The sequence below is a fragment of the Zosterops lateralis genome (assembly GCF_965231275.1).
Source record: "Zosterops lateralis genome assembly, chromosome: 7".
NCBI classification, from domain to species: domain Eukaryota; kingdom Metazoa; phylum Chordata; class Aves; order Passeriformes; family Zosteropidae; genus Zosterops; species Zosterops lateralis.
The window spans coordinates 29,487,180-29,505,727 of NC_139767.1; the positions used below are offsets into that span (position 1 = coordinate 29,487,180).

The 18,548-nt window shown below is 43.2% G+C and overlaps 2 protein-coding genes across 2 annotated transcripts in view; both read right to left on the minus strand.

Moving 5' to 3' along the window:
• The window catches only part of LOC310911412 (protein mono-ADP-ribosyltransferase PARP14-like), a gene marked incomplete at both ends in the record, with an annotated part of 36,951 nt that extends 19,112 nt beyond the window's left edge, over positions 1-17,839 (minus strand). The window contains 10 exons of the mRNA XM_083864904.1: positions 7,510-7,596; positions 8,566-8,787; positions 9,074-9,331; positions 10,183-12,422; positions 13,329-13,565; positions 14,473-14,757; positions 14,918-15,115; positions 15,813-15,887; positions 17,163-17,348; positions 17,527-17,839. Coding sequence (XP_083721030.1) covers positions 7,510-7,596; positions 8,566-8,787; positions 9,074-9,331; positions 10,183-12,422; positions 13,329-13,565; positions 14,473-14,757; positions 14,918-15,115; positions 15,813-15,887; positions 17,163-17,348; positions 17,527-17,839 — 4,101 coding nt within the window. The remainder of the gene's footprint in view (positions 1-7,509; positions 7,597-8,565; positions 8,788-9,073; positions 9,332-10,182; positions 12,423-13,328; positions 13,566-14,472; positions 14,758-14,917; positions 15,116-15,812; positions 15,888-17,162; positions 17,349-17,526) is intronic.
• LOC310911811 (protein mono-ADP-ribosyltransferase PARP14-like) lies at positions 626-6,577 on the minus strand. Its single transcript, XM_083865789.1, has 8 exons — positions 6,428-6,577; positions 5,853-5,915; positions 4,664-4,831; positions 3,576-3,794; positions 2,889-3,476; positions 2,287-2,426; positions 1,552-1,726; positions 626-1,329 (listed from the first exon to the last, which is right to left on the minus strand). The coding sequence occupies exons 1-8, from the start codon at positions 6,567-6,569 to the stop codon at positions 1,040-1,042; spliced, it is 1,785 nt and encodes a 594-aa protein (XP_083721915.1). The 5' UTR covers positions 6,570-6,577; the 3' UTR covers positions 626-1,039.
• Positions 17,840-18,548: the final 709 nt, after the last annotated feature.

An 18,548-nucleotide genomic window follows, 5' to 3' on the forward strand; every position in this document is an offset into this window, starting at 1 on the left:
CTGGCCACAGGCATTTGTTCCAGGAATTTAGTAAGTTTATTCTCTGTACAAGCAAAACTTAAGACTTTGGGCACCCATACCACTGCCTTGATTTCCAGCTCTAGGTTAAATTGATTTCAACACACTTCATTTCAACAGTCAGCAATTTTCAGTGGTTAGAAAACTGACAAAGTAAAAAGCAAAAAAGCCCAAAGGGAGCAGTTCCAGTGCTGTCACAGAAGGAGTGAGAAGAGGGGTACAAATGCACAGCCTGAGGTTTATACTGAGATACCTGACTTGCAGATTCATGTTATTCCACACCACCTTCCCTAGAAAAGGTGTCCCTTGGCCACAGTTACCCTACAGTACTTATTGTTCCTACAGACATGCCAACCCACGGTAAAACTTTAACCTAACTAACTATGTAAAGAAAGCATTGGAAGATTTTTTTTTTCCTAAATCATACAACCAAGTCAAACCCAATACATTCAGAGGAGCCAAGGGCTTTTCAAAGTTGGGGATGCTGCAGGGTTATTGTATTAAAACCAAGTCAATCCATATTTGTAATGTTCATTGAAGTTCACTGGTTAGAAACCAATGCTAAATGTTCCAAGAGGTTTAGACAAACACAAGCCATTAAGTACAACTGGTTTATTTATTGAAAACTGGGCTAACATAATTCATTGTAAGATTGTCACAGAGTATAAGAAGGTATCAGAAATGCAACACTGAACAGTCCGTGGCTGCATTATCTCTTCTAATTCCCCCCCAGCAGTTAGGAAGGCCCTAAGGCTGTGTGGAAAGGCTGATACAGTACAAAGATTCACTACGTAATCTAAGAGAGTATTGCAGTACAATATTGCGCTTGAGTGTTAATACATTCAGCTGCTCCAAGTGTAAACAAGCTTCAGGGGAATCAGAAATTGCCAGAGATGGCTTAAATCAAGGAAGAATTTAATTTGACACAACTCTTTGTTATTTTTGTTGTGTGTTTTGTTACAGGTGTTTCCATCCTACATAAGGTCTGAAAGACATGCAGTTGTGGCTGCAATCAAAATCCTTACTTTGTGAAAGTGATAAGGTATTCTGGGTAAGCTTGAATGTCATTAAAAATTATGAACATGGATGGATGGATCATGTTATCAGTTGAACTATCAAACAGATCTACAGCGTTGCTAAGGTTTTTTCGTGCTGGAGTAATGGATCCTTTTTTCCCCAGAGAATATTCTCCAACAAGGACTCGGGCCAAGTACATGTACTTCCTCCCATTTGCATCTGGTTTAGAGTAGAGGTCGTTGGCAGAATAGTTGGCGTTAACAGCAAAGTATGTTCCATTTCCAAAGTTTGCAGCTGTAATCAGAAAAGCCAAAGGTCTGAGAGTGTTTCAGTAGCAGAATTCCTTATCTGCCACCTTCAGAGCCTGTGAATCTCTGGACAACTCTGCTTTTTATTTGCAATAGGGAGATACCATAAAACAAATAATTTTGCATACAAGGTAGGACTATACATGGCATGGCAAATCAGTCCTAGCCCTATACAGGAAAACAAGAGTTGTTTGGAAAGTTACATTACCGTGCATTCCAGCATAGCTCCGGTTAAATCCATGTCTGTTAATTAAGGCTAATGACTCTTGACTCGTCCCATGAAACAGAAGTCTCTCATTATTTTTGTGGCCATTTTTTTTTTCCATTTCATACTTTTTTATTTGGTAGTTCTTCCAGAAATATCGATTCTGTACCCTTTCAATCTGTGAAGTTTGAAAGTCAGAGAGAAGGAAAGAAAGAAAAAAGTGGATAGGTTGCTGTCTTGAAAAAAATTAGCATATTCAGTCAGCTTCTAAGATTCCCGTCCTAGCTCCAATGCACATAAACCAAAAGATGAAATAAGTTAGTCAAATCCTTCCAAAATCTGGCATGGCATATAGCAGAATTCAGCCCAAACCGTGAGACAAACACTTCCAGGGAAATAGGACAGGAGCTTTCCCAGGTTTCCAGCCTGTAGATGCCAGCTGGGCCTGCACAGCACACGTGGCTTATGTGGGCAAAAGGTGTGCTCTGCTACAGCACAAACCATTCCAAGGAAGAGCACTCTCCCCTTGAGCTGCAGAAGTGGCTGCTGAAGAGCTGCTGCAAATACCTCAACTGCAACATTCAACTGATTAAATCTGAATAAAGTTAGTGACAGCCAGAAAGACTTGTCCAACTTTAGAAATCCCAGGGGAATTCAATTCCTTTTTCTGTTGTTACCAGTATCGTTCGTCGCTTGCCATCAAGTTATTTTTGCTCAGAAATTATGACTTGCTTTTACCTTTTCAATTTTGAATGACTGACAGGTCTGCAGAAACCTTTCTTGCACATCTTTATACTCTCTTGAGTCTGGTTTTAGTTCCACTATTTTGAGTTGCTCGTTTTCCATATGGTCCCACGTTGGAGGGAGCACTGTTTGATCTGCAGAAGAAACATGATCAATCCTACTCACCAAATCCCCTGCTTAAAATTAAACATGACCTGCTACAAATCCTCCTAGAAGTCCATACATCTTGCTTATGGATGACTGGGAAAGAGGTATCTCCTTGTCTTGTAAAGAACCAGTAGTAAATGGAAGAGAGAATGGCTCAAGAATAGAAGTGAGCCGAGATCTAGAACCATGACAGTTGCTAAAAGAAAATTATTGCTAATAAGCCTGTTAAGAACATCAGAATGCATTACTCTCTTTTCAAAATATTTTAAATAGCGGGAACTTTTTTTTATTTCCCAATTTGGTTCCTTTCTACCTTCTCCCGAGAAGTACCTGCACAAAGCTCCTAACATATATTTTAAATATTCTCATCATTCTCTTCTCCTTTTTCTTACTGGATGCAACCATGTTTTCACATGGGAACCTCAGTCTGCCAAGATGCCTTTACTTACCCTCAGATTTGTCAACACGTGTAATGGATATCTGTCTTCCTTGGGCATCCACAGCACTCTTACGTTCCATATCCACTGTGTATATTCGCTCACCAATGGTGACTTCAATGGTTTTCTGCTTTCCCATGTAAGCATTTTCCAACTCCATATTTGTGAGACTGTTGAAGGGCACGTAAGAATCCTTTTCAAGATATTTCCATTCAATTGAATTTTGTAAAAGTTTTGCCTGGGCCTCTTTAGCAGCTTTTACCCTGAGAATCATTTTATGAACAGCTACAGAAGCCAGGCAGACATCTTTTATAACCCCTGAAATTTCAATAGAGGTACTCTTCAAACTAAGAACAATTTTTAATTTCTTTTGTAGATCAGCCAGTTCTTCATTCTCTTCTTCACTGAAATGAGAGATAGACTCATCTACAATTTCTGTATGAGATTGTTCTCTTGAAATTGCATTTCTCAGCCACTTTTCAGCTTCTTCCACTTTTTCTTTATTTTCACCACAAATCTGCACAACAGCCAGGTCGATTTTCTTTTCCAAAACCACTTTGTTTTTTTCCTTTGGGGAATGTTTCTCAGAGCTCCAGAGTGCTACATTGAAATACATAAATATTGTCATTAATATTAATCTCTATTAGCTGGTGCTAAACAGATTGATCTATAACCTGTACTTAAGTGACATCTACTTACATCTACCCATGTGATATGCCTTGGAAACAAACAATTTGAGTCGTGTTGCAGTAGACTTTTCTCTTTTCTGCATGCTTGCTTGGAACACACTCAACAGGTGTGGCTGAAAGATGACAACTTTAATCGTTTTCAGAGACGTAGCAGAATTCTTTTTTGCAAAGTCAGTTACTGCATCTATCATGTTGTCAGCCACCTCAGCTGGATTGCGACGTGCCGCTCCTGAAAAAAGTTGCAGGTATTTTGCTCTAAAAAAGTGTTAATAACTGTTATAGATGATTAAAACATCTTTAAAAGAACAGCTATGAACATGCCCACAATCACCTGGATCATAAACAGGTTAAGAACAATGTCAGGCTGCCAATTAAGAAAGGTTTCTATTTATCAGGAAAAAAAGTTGGGGACTACCTTTCCAGCTAGGGAAAATGGACGTTTCCTTTTGTTGTCTTGGCAACCAATCAGGTAATGATGTAGATGATATGGCCTGGGCAACTAATAGGCCACAGGCCTGCTCCTCAGTGGCCCAGTAGTGCATTCCTTGCTCAAAATGCAAGCCTAGTTTTATTCATGCAAGAGGTTCCCACGCACATGGGGTGCAGTTCTGGATTTTCCAGCTGCAGAGATTTCTACCAAACTAACTGAAAATAACAAGAGAATACAGAGGGACAATCTGGGCTTTTTGACAGGTTCATGTTCCATCTGTATCAACCCAAATATCGTGCTGCTGCTGGCCAGAGTTCCATCATCTGCTGATTTCAGCAATGGAGAAGTGGGTCCCTGGCTATTCTCTTATGAGCTGCCCACACATACCAGGCTGCAGGTTCTTCAGCAAGCACAGACATACTTTTGAATCCCTGTTAGCAAGGAAGTGCTGACTTTAGAAAACTCATGCTCTTTATGTACGAGATCACTGTAAGGAGTAAAGCTTATTAGCTTTCATAAGCCTCTAACACCACTTTTAAAGATTGCGTATTTCCAAATAAATTTTCACCAAATAATAACCTCTTCAGATAAATCAAACTCATCACTTGAGCCCTGAGATCAGCAGGATCACATGTACTGAACCCTCTTCAGAAAAGGGAGACACAGACCTGTTCCAATTGCTGGCAAGGCGACAGAGGTGTACTGCTGCCGGTCACACTCCTGGAGCACCTGGGAAACCAGGGACCTGATATCATCTTGGGAAACAAAATGCATTATGTTTTTGCATGGCAGGTTTCCTCCCTGGGTGATGACATAGTTTTTGTCAGCTTTCTGGGCTGAAACAAAAATAGGAGAAAATAATCAACAATTATCCTCAATACAGATGTGTACTAGTCCTCATTGGGAAATACAAAGTGGTGACAAATATGCCCCCATAAAGTCAGCAACACCTTTGCTCAATTTTCACTTCCAAGACACAAGAACTCAGTTTACCTTTGTAAAATATTTGCCTCCTTTGGCAAATAAATCTAGTGTGTTGTTTATTTGTCATGTTTGCTCAGTAAACTTGGAGAACTTCATGCAGACTGGCACTCTGCCTTCACACACAAACACATATATATATGCCATCTACCTGCAGGCCACCTAGCCCAAATTACCCTCTTGGCCTGTGCAAGAGAAGTTTGTTTACTTTGGATCTCTTCCACATAAATCTTTTCCTTTGGTTGGTCTTCCAAGCTGACCTCCACACTTGCATATTTCTCACTCCCCTCATATTCTGGTATTCTAAACCACATACTCATCCATTTTTACTCCTCTTTCATTTTACTTGCTGGCCAACAGCTCTATTTGCCCTACAAATAAAATTCCTCTTCTGAGGCAGGAAGCCAGCTTCACACAACTGAAAAGTAGCCACCCAGAGGATGTGGTAGAGAGTTACTAGTTAGGCCAACAGCAAACATCTCACTGGGAAATAACAAAAGGACTTGCAGCTACACAGTTGTTTCCAGTGAGAGATGGTTCTCTATTAACATTTTTGCCAGCATCACCCCTTGCTCCTGGCTCTGTTTGATGTTGACTCTGTTTTTATCATGGAAATCTTTATTGGAATAGGAGGATGTAATAACTAATAGAGTTGGATCTTTATGTATGCTTAGAAGCTGTCTCCTCTTGAAGATTTTTCTTTTCCTTCCCTCATTAGATGTTTTACAAATATCACTTTAACTGATTAAAAACTAGTTGCTGTAATTCCGTGCCTAATACAGATGGAACTACAGTAGTCAGTACTGAGAAAGTATTCCAAGAGATTCCCTGACCTGCATTAACACCCTTGGAAAGGTCAGAAATGTTGTACCATACCTAGTACAGCACATTCATCTTCAACTGCTTTTCCAGCACCATTCAGAATTGCTTTGGAGACACCTGAAATGAGAAGAGCAACATGAAATGACTGTGACTGCTGTTAAAGACCAATCTGAGGCAAAACTGTATGCCTCATCCCATCTAAAGCACCTCAATTCTGATATCATTACAGATTAAAAATGAAAAACACTGTAGCCAAAATTTTAGCCTTATGTGCTTTTCAATTCAAATTGATGTTTTGGGTACCTAACAAGTTTCACTAATGTCAAAATCCCATTGACGCTTGTCTCTTCCTTTAGTCTGAGAGGTGTTCTATAAAAAGATTTTATAAATATATATGTATTAGTTTCCCTTTCCCTTTCTGCAAGGGAGTCTTAAACATGCCAATTTACAAGTGGATAAAGTTTCAGGCACTTCCGCATTGAACTTTTGTACCCTAAGAAGCAAAACAGAAACTACACAGTGAAACAAATAAAACGGTTTAAAGCATAGAGGAAAAATACTTGCTCCTCTTCTTTCCCAGCCCTTCCAATCACATTTACTTTTTTCACACATAATATCAATTAAAATACCTGCTTTGAGGTTGAAGGCTTGGTTTGTTATGTTTACAATGGCATCTCCCTCCTCCTTGGTAATATCACCTTCTGCCACCCGGAACACGATGGAGCCAATGGTCATTTCAGGCACACCACTGTGTGCTGAGGTCGAAGGCATAGGAGAAAAAGATGCAGGGAAAGAAATACAGACCCTGAGCAGAAGGCAGTGATGATGTAAAAGGTAAGGGACTTTTTCTCATGCCTGTCTACAGAGACCACAGGTGGCTACAGACTCAGCCTATGGAAAGGATTGCCTGCCATGCTAACTGAAAACCATTGCTTCTCACAGGAGTCTGTACTCAATCTGCACTCATTCCCATCATTTCTATCATGGCAGTATGGCAGGGAAAATGGGTTTTGCTGCACACCTGGTATGCAGACACTACTTAGTGACATTTTACCATTGCAAAACTCCAGTGTAAGAGAGCAGCAAACTCTCCAATTCTCACTCTCTTGCTCCTGTGTCTGACAGAGTTTCCAGGCAGGCTCTCTACTTCTTGAAAAGGCAGAACTTTTTACTCATATGTTACTTGTAAAGTCATAATTAAGTTTTGAATATGTAACTCATTTTTCTACAGGCTGCAGTTCCATTAAGATGGCTAATACCATGGACATTTCAGTTTGGTTTTGCTGTTCATCTGAACACCTAAAAGATTTAAGAGTATTTCAAAGACCACTTTAACACACATAACCAGGATCCCACCTGCCTTCCCAGGACAGAGGAAGACACTAACTTGTTCACAGCTTAATCTACTGCTGCAGCAATAAAAGAAAAAGCACTACTTATGCCCTTGACACCTCATAGCTTCTGCTATTCCAAACTACAAGGGCACTATCCAGATAAGGAAGCACAGGAACACTTTTTTCCTTAGCATCTCTAACACTATCTCAGACATAACAGACACTCAGCCTGAAAACACCGCCTTTACAGCAGCCACTCACACTTTGGGAATGACATGCTCCCAAAGCAAGTACTAAATATCCATAATGAAGGCATTCCCTGGAATACTTGGAAAAAATAAAAAAAGTCAGTAGGCACACAGCTTTTGTGAACAAACCTTACCTGTGCCTTGGCTAGCATAATTTGGAGAAGGCTTCTGCACTTTAACAGCTACAGACCTGTTTTCAAGTTCATCTGAAAATTCCTAGAGAATGAAATTACAATCAACCCCTGTAGAAGTCTTTACACAGTAGAAATAAAGGTTTGAAAAGCAAAGCTAAAAAGCATTTAGAAAGAGCTAAATGCAAATTACTTCACGTCATCTGCCACAATGCTGATGGCAAGTCCTGGCAGATGTTATTCTCAGAGGGCAAGGCTATTCAGTGTGAGCAACACACAGGATCACAAATAGCTGAGTCAAAGCCCTAATCACCTTTCCACAGGGATGCACAGGAGAAGGCATCCTTACAGCGAGTGAGTAGTTCACACAAGCTCAGCTCTTACAGGTGATGCCACCCTTCTCTAGGCACAATAGCTCAGGCTTTGACACAGCAGCCTTCAAGTTTAGCCTTTCAGAATGCATTAGCTCTTGCACAAGGTACAGAAGGCAACGGATGCACAAACACTTATCTGGACATCAATTCATAGCGTGCTTGCTCTCTTTTGGTGTGAAATGAGTAACCTGAGTGTGGATATAGAAAATTTATGCTAATGGGACACTGAAGAGAGGGGAATGGAGAATATTTATATGTTTCTACTGGAGAAGTTTACCAGCACAGCAATCCTAGCAGAATGATTCCTCCTAAAAAGAAACCGGCACTCCATTAAAAGCACAACTTTTTTCCAAGGGTGTGGGCACTGAAGCAGGAGTTACAGCAAACTTGTCTGAGCCACAGACTGAAGAATTAGGTGAGTTCATGAGATAAAGAGTAATTACACTTTTGTGTGTATTATTCCCAGGAATGGAGCAAGACTGTTCTCAATAGGTGGGTGACCGTGGGAGGTAGAATCAAAAAGAGAACTTTCAGTATAGATGAGACTGTCAGCAAACCTTTTCTTTAGTATAAAAACAACCACCTTGAGGATTCTTTGAAGATCATCAGATAGCCAAGTATCACGAGACAGATATAGATATACCATAATATAATAGAGAGAGGACACCACAGTAACTCACCTGAATATTAGCTGTGTCTTTTGGGTGCAACAGAAAGTGAACTTCTTCAAGAGAATTTACTCTGTTTTGACTACTGAATTCAAACACTTTGTCAAACAATAATTTAGCAACAACAGGTCTTGGGAATTCTAAATTCCCTGTCCCAATTGCTGGAAAAGTAATTGATTTCAAAGACAGTTCTTCAGCAATCTCCAGGCATTTTGTGATTATGTCACCCAAGACCTGTAAAGCACAATTATTTTTTCAGTTATTGGAAGTAATTTTTTCCCAGTATGTGTATTGCAACACTTTCTCTTTCAGCTATCTCTTAGTATCAAGATACAATTAATTCCATACACAAGGAATTCACAAGGAATTTATTAGTCAGCAAGGGATCGGCCCACAGTTAAAAGAGAATGACTCAAACTCTCTCATCTTCTATGAGACACTGTCCCCCATTTCAAAGGAAAAATGGCATCAAACACACTATGAATCCCAGACAAATTCAGGCAAATAAAACCCCTTTTACCTTTGAAGCTGTGTTTTTCTGGGACCACATAGGTACCACAGCATGAAGCACAACACTGCAAGCCAGATTGTAACCTTTAGTTTTCAACACAGATCCTTCTTCAGCTGTTCTTCCTCCACCTTCTTCCTGAAGAAGCCTCCAGGCTTCTTCTTTCAAGCCTATCTGAAGCATTGGCCCTGCCTTGCTTAGCAAAGCTCTACCAAGTGGCCCTTTGTCAAGCTGGAGATCTTTGCCAACACTGACAACAACAACGGATGTCTGAAAAACACAAGAGCTTCTAAGTATCAAATTTAAATTTTGCATTGGATAATCAAATACAGCCTGCCTGATGGTTTACAAGGTCAATTTTTGGGACAGCAACCAGAGTGAACAAAGTTTTGCAATAAACCAGAAATTATGCTCAATTCTAATATCATGAGCTGGCTCAAAGAAACAAAACTGAGTTAACAATGAAATTAATTTCAGCTTAATGGGACAAACATAACAATTCTGCATTCCTCATTTATTCATTTCACCTCCATTTGAAAAACATTTGTGCAAGTTGGTTCTTAAAGAGAGGCTCACAGACCAGACTCTGAGTTCACTGAGGCAGGCAGGGCCCCCTTGTGTGGCTGGTTTAGGGGGACAAGCAGTCACTGAAGACAAAGACTGGGGATAATCTAAGGAGAAAGGAGTGAGAAAAGCAGTCACTTATGAACGAGAAAAATATAAAGGGCACTAAACATCGTTTAGCTCCTCAGGAAGGGTCCCTATACACATTTTAACATACATTCTGCCCTGGCCAACTGGAGGAGCTGCATGCACAAGCTGTGGAAGGCAACCACTCCTCAGAGGTTTTGCAGGCGATTGCAGGAAGGGTCCTGGATGAAGCTGCTTCCAGTAATGGCAATGCCAGTAAAGTATCTATCAGCTAGCTAATAGAAATTCAGTGCGGGAGGCAACTAGCAATCAATTAATGACACTGGTTCTCCACAATAACATGTGCAATACCACATGCATGTTTCATGCCAGTGTTCACCAATTACATTGGTTCCGTGTTTCTCAGTTTTAAAAAAAGACACAAAAGAACCCACTTGATATATCAATAGGACGTAATTTGGAACACTTACTGCAGCATCTTCAATGCTTCCTGTTTGCAGCATGATGTTAAGGCCTTCCTGAGTTGTTATGTATGGGAAGTTCTTAAAATGCTTAGAAGCTTTCCTCTGCCTAGGAACTGTACTGACATGATGCGGTGACCCGTAGAAAAGTGAAGAATCTGGAAACACTTCTCTGAACGCCTTGCTGAAAGCTTGAATGTTATCCTGTGCAAAACCCACAAGATGAACCTCCTTCAAGCTGCTGTTCCCCTTGGATTCTTCCAAGGTCTCCTTGATGGAGGATACAATCAAATAAGTACACAGTTCCAGTGGGAAGCCAAAAATCCCACCACTTATAGCAGGCAGAGCTATGGAACGATGCTTGTGTGTTTCAGCTAGTTGTAAACAATTTTTCACTGTCTTCCTCAACAAGTCCACACACGTTAGTGATTTCTCCTCGCTCCACCTGGGCCCAACAGCGTGAATGACGTTCTTGCAGGGCAGTCTCCCTGCACGCGTGATCACCGCGTCACCAGGCTGCAAACTCCCAAACTTCCTCACCAGCTCATCACACTCCACCTGCAGTGCTGGGCCAGCTGCTCTTGACAGGGCCTCAGCAAGGCCACCAATGTGTCTTAGGTCTTCATTAGATGCATTCACCACAACATCAACAGCATGAGTGCACAAGTCAGCTTTATAAAGCGCTATTACAGTTTCACCCACGGCCACCTGCATATAGGGCTTGCCTCTGTTACTATTTTCTTTCTGTTCTTGCAGCTGCTCTTCCAGCAGGATTAAACACTTGAACACTTGTTTTATATGGGGAGCCAAAAGGTGTGCTTGCTCTTTTATATAACCCTTGGCTCCTGGCATGTCAATTATCACACGCTTAAAATGCAGCCCAGATAGAATTCGCTCAACTAAGCTGACTCCCTCCAGCACTTCGGTCTTCGGCCCAATCAAGGATATAACTTCACAGTTTTTCTGCGTGCTAAAGTCAACTTTCACACCTTTTTTTTCTAAGGCAGCCCAATCATCGATCTTCTCTTTCTCAAAAAATTTTATGAGTGCCATCGGCTTTCCTTCAATGACCCTTTCTACCTGTGTGTTTTTGTCTATAAAGCTGGAAAGTTCCTCAAAGGCTTTTGCTACTGCTTCAGAAAGACCAGCAATCATGATCTGAGTCTCTGCATGAGTGACTACTACAGCTCCATTGGAACAGATTTCCTTCGCTAGCACCTGCCATTCCTCCTTCTGGAGGACTGACCCATCCTCCAAAGTAATACTTTTGTGGTCCAGTCCTTTCTTTATTTCTTCCTCTGCTTTTAGGAGGTCTTCAGGAGCACTCCCTTTCAGGATGATCACTCCTGCACCAAGTTCATAAAGGGCACTAATTTCTTTTGATATAAACAGGTTCTGTGACAGAGTTTCACTATCAATATGCTGTAAAAACTGAAAAATGTAAGGGTGGATATTAATTGTTTTATTTGCCATTTTGTGTACATGATCAAGTATTTCTCCTTTTACTTTATAAACTTCCTCAGGCACTCCAGATATTTTAATCCTTTTCTGCAAATAATCATAAGTTATCTGCAAGTCTGGGAACTCTGTACGAAATTTTTCTTCAAGACCAATAATCTGTAAAAGTCCATATTCCCCTGGATTCACTGTCTTGATCTCCAGTTCAGTTCTTTGCTTTTCTCTTTCAATTTCTCTGGTGGCCTTTTTGATCAGAAGCTCCAGTTCTTGTTCAACCTTCTTCACAACTTCTTTTTCACCTACTAGAACATGTAAATCCTCGGAAATATCTGGGATCACCAGAACGTCGTCATGGGGAAAGCTGTTCCTAATGGCTTCCCACACTTCTGTGCTTACTTGACATTGAATTGCTTCGTATTTTGATATGCTGTGTGAAAATGCTGTGGAAACGTTCTCTTTCCATGCCTTGACCAATCGAGATACTGATCTCTTCCGCTCAGAAAAAATATCTGAAGGTTGCAAAGTAACTTCTGGATCTGCACAGAGGGAGTCAGGCCACACTGGCACACAGTTACACTTTGCCATTTCATGATCTATTGCCTCAATTAAGCTACTGTTTCCTTGCAAATAATTCCAGATATAGGGATCCAGAGGCAATGTAATTGGATCTGGTTTCTTTATCTGTGGCCCTTCCTTCCCATACAGAGCTGTTTCCAGTGAGATGTAGTAAGGATAGACAAAGATTGGTGTTTTGTTGAGTGAATGCTTCTTTGCCAGGATATTTATTACATCTAAAACAAACAAAAAAACAACCCCCCCAAGTTATTAATGTCAGCACTTAAGGTCTTCTCTTTTGTTTTGGATTTTTTTTAATTGTTTGGGTGCCTTTAAACTATATTTTCTATATAATAATGTTTCTTATTTTTAAGAACATTTTAGATTAATTTCCTCCCCTTCTCAGATAAAAATAATTCCAACTATTTGAAAAATTATTTATTTTAAATGTCAGAAACTAAGTTGAAGAGAGACAGTCAAGCAAACAGCATCCACCTCTGGGAGGAGGTGTGCATAATCTCTGTCCCCACTTCTCTTATATGCTGCACTTGAAGTGCCCAGCTCCATAGTTGTTTGGGCTATTACTCAGCAGTTCAAACCACAGCTCCTGTTTTCCCCCAAAAGACCATCTCTTTCCTTCAACTCCCCTTCATTTCCCCCCTTCACTGCAATGCCTCCAGCTTCTCCCTTATCCTGCACTTTTCACAGTCACTCATCTTTCTGCCATTGACTGGACAACCCAGAGCATCTGCTCACCAGCCTGAGAAATTGTGCTAAGATGAGGCAGACATGGATGGCATGTTGCCATGAGCAGCTGGGGGTCAAGATGGCAGGTGAGGGAGAAGTCCCCTGTGCCCGTGGGGCTGTGCACTCTCCACAGAACCCAAACTGCAACCTGAACTCTGTAAGGATCAGGGCCTGGGTGAAACAAACTGTGTAGAAAATAAAAAATAAAAAATCTATGCCTTATGCCCAGCTGGTCCAAAACTGAAGCTTGCACTCCAGTTAGCATGAGACCTGCAGGGAAAGCACTAGATCTGCTGTTTTACAAGGGCAAAGGAGGCATTTCTCTAGAAAACACACATTTTGGTCTCTAAATGAGGGGTTCTGGAAGAAATGAAGGCTCTGCATTTCTGCATTACCTTTTTGGTCACCAAATGTAATGATAGCTGCATCTTCATCAGGCAGCTGCTGAACATCCACCGTTTGTGCCCCTCCGTACTTCTCGTTTTCAAAGTAGACGGTGATATAGTCACTGGGGGTGTTGGGGGGTATATTTTCAGCCCGAACACTTTTTGTTCGCTCAAGGCACCGTGCAGTAATGTTTTGTTTCCTTGCTCTGTGGTTTTGATTGAGCTTTTTAGCAAATTCCTCGGCATCTAGAAAGAGAAAGGAGGAGAAGAAAAAAAAGATCAGACTTGGAGGTTGTTTTTCTACCATGATGTTAGCAGACTATCATTGTGGGCACTGATCAAAGCACTGAATTACAAGATCAGCTCAGAGCTGCCCACAAAGTTACTCCTTTCCACATATTCAGTACCCGTCACTTAGTATTCCCCTCATGGTTGATCACAGTTGTTGGCTACAATGACTGCAGCCAGAATCTGCCACTAGTTTTCCTACTGACCATCATCGGGTTTCTTTAACCCCAGCAGAAAACAAGATCATGTTCATTTTTGGGCTACAGCTTTGTACACAACTAATAAAACACAAGTTAACAGATCAAATTCTTTCAGTTTTATGATAAATACATTCTCATTTTGGCTACTTCCCTCCTGTTCTCCTCACAATAAAAGACAGTGAGGTCACTTTTCTGTCTGTTAAGGAAAAACAATTCAGTTTCTTAAAGATCTACTTATTTACTAAAGGCTACTTCAAAAATTTAGGATGCGAGCATGACTTGAGAGACAAGTCATTTCTAAGGCAGAAAAAACTACACCTTCTCTGAAGGATAGCTTTTGGCAAGGATAGCTTTTACCATCCATCTGTTCTCAGACCAACTACATCCTTCATTGCTTGTTTGAAGTTATAGTTTGGTTTTAGTCCTACCTGTTGTGTTTACTATCCAAACCAGAGAAGCTCTCTTTTTGACTTGTACTGGCCTCTATACCTCACAAATAAAGATTATAGCATTAACTTCAGTAGAGTAAATCCTCCTTTAAAAGGACACAATATCACATCAAACCTTAAAAATATGAAAGAAAGTACTTCCAGCTTAATCTCACTCACACACGCTCATGCAAATGTAGCTAATAAGAAAGAGCTTCAACTCTCACTCCTTCTTACCAATATTTCCAGTAAAAGTAACTACAGCAGCACATAACTCTGGTATCATTTCCACCCTGAAGTCACCATCATCCTCTGACAAGCCACTGACATTCTCTACCAGCATAATTAACACGCAATCTTTTGTTGTCTCCTTCACATTTTCCAGCACAACTGCAGTGGGAAGCAGGGATCCTTCAGAGTTCTCCACTCGGCGAGACTCCTGGGAAGTCTCCACTTGCCACGGCTTCACAACCAGATCAATTTTACTCAAGTGATGCTTTCTTTGCAAAACTTCTTGGGCATCTAGTCCCACAGAAAAACAGAGATGTCACAGCAGAGTAGCACGTTAAACAACAGCAATAACACACCACTTCTGCTTGGAGCAATGCCCCCAGAGAGATCCTGCACCAGCAAAGGCCTATTTTTAAAAGGGAGCTTAAGCATTGTAACACCCATAACATACCTTGCTCATCCTGAAAGGTGATGATCACTTGCTGATCCTTTTTGACATAGGACTCAATGTTCCCCCCACCAGACTTCCTTTTATTTTCAAAGTACATTTCCAAAAGTTCATCTTCTATTTCCTCCCCAGAGGCAGTGGTTACTACTACAGCAGAATTCCTAGAGGTTGCTTTCTCTGCTTCCAGTTTCTCACATGATTCTGAAATAAAAGATCACACCCTAATGCCTTAGGCAAAAGTTAAGAGAGAAACCAAGCTTCCTCTCTTCCAAACTTTCATGCCACTTTTTGTTCAGATCACACTGAAGGTCAGGGAAAAGAACAGGGTAACAATCCCAAACAAGTTAAGCATATCACTAGCGGGAGTTGCCGTATCAACACGTAGGGAGGAAATTCTTCAGTTCATCAGAAGACAATGACAGCAGAAATAAAAGATACAAAAGCTTCTGCACAGACACACAGTGAGGAGAATGCTCCCCATTCACAGTTCCAGACATTGCTGTGGGTCACCTGGGGTCTGTACCTGCTGGCTGCCACAGCTGCTCAGGTGTACCTGGGGTACACAGCTCCCGGTGCTCCGGCACAGGGCTGCCCCAGCAAGGCTGGCAGCTGCTGGGAAGGTCTGGGTAGGGACAGCCTTAGCCAGAACAAAGGCCAGCCTCCACTGCTGTCCCCTAAGGAACTGATCTGTCTGAGGCAGCCAGTGAAGCGGGGGCTCTAAAGGGACTCACAGAAAGGAAAAAATACATTTATTTCTTTTGGCCTGAGATCTCAATTCCTACACTCCATTAGGCAAACAACACAAGCCACGAGGGTGACCAGGGCACTGCTGCAGCAGAAAGGTCCAGAAAACCAAAGAAGCAAGAATACAATGGTCACCACTGGGTGACACACTTACCTGTCTTCTCCTGCTGAGTACACACAGGAGTTTCCTTATTCTGGGAGATGGGAAGAGACACCTGGGGTTCATTAACTAGAGATAAAGGACAACGGTATCTCAGTTGCTGGGTACTTCATGAAGAAAACATTAATGTACACCCAGGAGCTAACACAGCTTGAACCGAGTTTCATTTGACACTTGTCAGAATCACAGACTTCCATAGACTCCTCTTTTTAAACCATATGTTGGACTGGTTACAGGAATACTCTGAGCTCAAGAAGCTTCTGGACATAATGTCAGCACACAGCCATGCTGCATGAACCACCACGAGCAGGTCCTGCCATGCACTACAGCCCTTTCCTCGCACAAAAAACTGCCCTGAACATGAGAGGTGCTGAGGACATCCGCCCTTGGAAGGGCCTTTGAAACCCGAGACTTCTGGAAGAGCCGCTTTTGATTCAGCTCGACTGCTCAACTTCCTAGTTTAGAAGAAGAGGAAATGCAGCTATGGTAGAAAAACAATGGTAAGATTGAGCAAATTGCTTTTGCAGCCTGTGCCCTCAGCCCTCACCTGCACAATCAACCCACTGTGCACAAGCAGGTGCTTTGAAAAGCAGGTACTCTGAAAGTAGAGCTCAGTGAGCTCTGTGTGTGCATTAGAACTGTGTATATGGATTACTTCTGTATGAACTGACAGTCACATATTGATTAGCTGTGTATTGGCCATGTGTGTGCACTGATTAGTCCTACGTGTGTGTATTAGCCAGATGTGCATTGAACAGCTGTGTGTGTATTGATTGTGCGGTGCATGTGTATTGATTAGACAATGTATGTGTGTGTATTGATTGTGCAGTGTATGTGTATTGATTAGACAATGTATGTGTGTGTATTGATTGTGCAGTGTATGTGTATTGATTAGACAATGTATGTGTGTGTCTATTGAGTGTGCAGTGTATGTGTATTGATTAGACAATGTGTATGTGTGTGTGTGTATTGAGTGTGCAGTGTATGTGTATTGATTAGACACTGTGTGTGTGTGTGTATTGACTGTGCGGTGTATGTGTATTGATTAGCCGTGTGTGTGTGTGTGTGTGTGTGTGTGTGTGTGTGTATCAGCCGTGATAGCGTGCTCACTCTGTCGGGTACCTGGGATGTGGCTTAGGGGCTGCACTTTAGGAATTACACCGTGTTTTGGATTCGGGAAGTGAAGGGGAGCGCTGGGGAAGAGAATGAAAGCGCTGCAGCGCTGTTCCCCCGGCCCGGCCCAGCAGGAAGCTCCGCCTGTTTCCCAGTCCCCGCTCCCCCGCAGGGACAGCCCAGTGCCCCTCCAGCCCCGGAGCCCCCCGCCGCTCCTGCCGCAGCTCGTACCTGGCGTCTCGGTCCCGCCGGCCGGTCCCGCCTCCTGCAGGGGAACGGGAGGAGAGCGGTCACCGCGGTGCCTCCCTCGCCCGCCCGGACCCGCGCCCGCCTCACCTGCGCCCGCCTCACTCGCGCCCGCCTCACCTGCGCCCGCCTCACCTGCGCGGGGCCGCCGTCCGCGGGCAGCGCGGTGACCTGCAGCGACAGCCGCCCTCCGGACCCCCACACGAGCTCGTGGCTCGGCCGGCGCAGCACCCGCTCCCTCACTGCCAACACAACAGGCACCGGTCAGGGGGATGCGGCCGCCCCCCGCCCGTCTGAGCCGCGGGCATCGCCACCAGCAGCCCCCGCCCGCCCCGGCGCGGCCGCTCACCCTCGGGGCAGGAGAAGCAGACGAGGATGTGCCCGGTCCCGGTGTCGGTCCCGGTCCGCAGCTCGCACTCGCCGCCGCCCGAGCGCTTCTGGCTCTGGAAGTAGCAGAGCAGCTTCTTCCTGAGCGCGGGCGGCGGCTCGGCGGGGCCCCAGTCCCCGCGCACCAGCAGCGGGAAGGCGCACGGGCGCTGCCCCTCCATGGCCGCCCGACGGCTCCTCTCGCCGCCGCTTTCGCTTTCAATTCTCGGCGGCGAAACCCCAAGTGCCTGGAGCTCCGCCCAGTGCCGGGACCAGACCGCCTCCTCCGGGCCCATCGGGATGTCCGGGGGCCCCGGGCCCCGCCGCGCCTCCTCACGGGGCAGGACAGGCTTCTCCCCGCTCTCGGGGCGCGCCCGGGCTGTGCAGTCCCCTGTGCCTCCCCGAGAACCGAGTGTCACAGTGTTTCAGCCGCTGAACTGCTAATCGTTAACCACTCCCTCTCCCTGCTTTACCCTTCCAGATGAAGTCACGATGCAAAGTAAAATTACCATTTTCATGATTCTTTACCAGAGATGCTTCCACAATCGTGGAAGGTCGCAATGGGTGTTTACTTCAGACCAACTTGCCAGCTAGCTGTGGAGTTTTCAGCTGAGTGCTCAGCACTTTCCTTTGCAAAAGTTAGTTTTCAGCCATTTCGTGTAGTGTATTTAACCCTTGTGGCCAAATATGGGACACTAAAATAATGGATAAATGACATTTTCTCCCCTAAGTTCACTGAACATTCATTGAAGAAATGGATAAATAACCAGATGTTATTAAAAATTATAAGCATCCAGCTAAGCCTAGGTATCATCAGACACACTGCTGAGTGACCCATGGGGATGTCTTTGTTTCTTGGTGGGCAACTGATTTATCTGTTATTTATCTGTATTCCCACAACTAGCCCAGATACATGCTCTCCCTGAAAAAATTCCTGACTGTGATTGTAGATCGAGTACAACTGTGTATTGTACATACAACTGTACAACTATGATTAGAAAATAA

Bases quoted from the DNA above. Each gene is read 5' to 3' on its own strand.
- LOC310911811 (XM_083865789.1), bottom strand. From the start codon at position 6,569: ATGCCTTCGACCTCAGCACACAGTGGTGTGCCTGAAATGACCATTGGC. The intron at 3,795-4,663 runs GTCTGTGTCTCC...AACTTTTTTCAG, and splicing joins CTTGCCAGCAATTGGAACAG to GAGCGGCACGTCGCAATCCA. The intron at 1,727-2,286 runs GTAAAAGCAAGT...CAAACTTCACAG, and splicing joins AGTCATTCAAAATTGAAAAG to ATTGAAAGGGTACAGAATCG.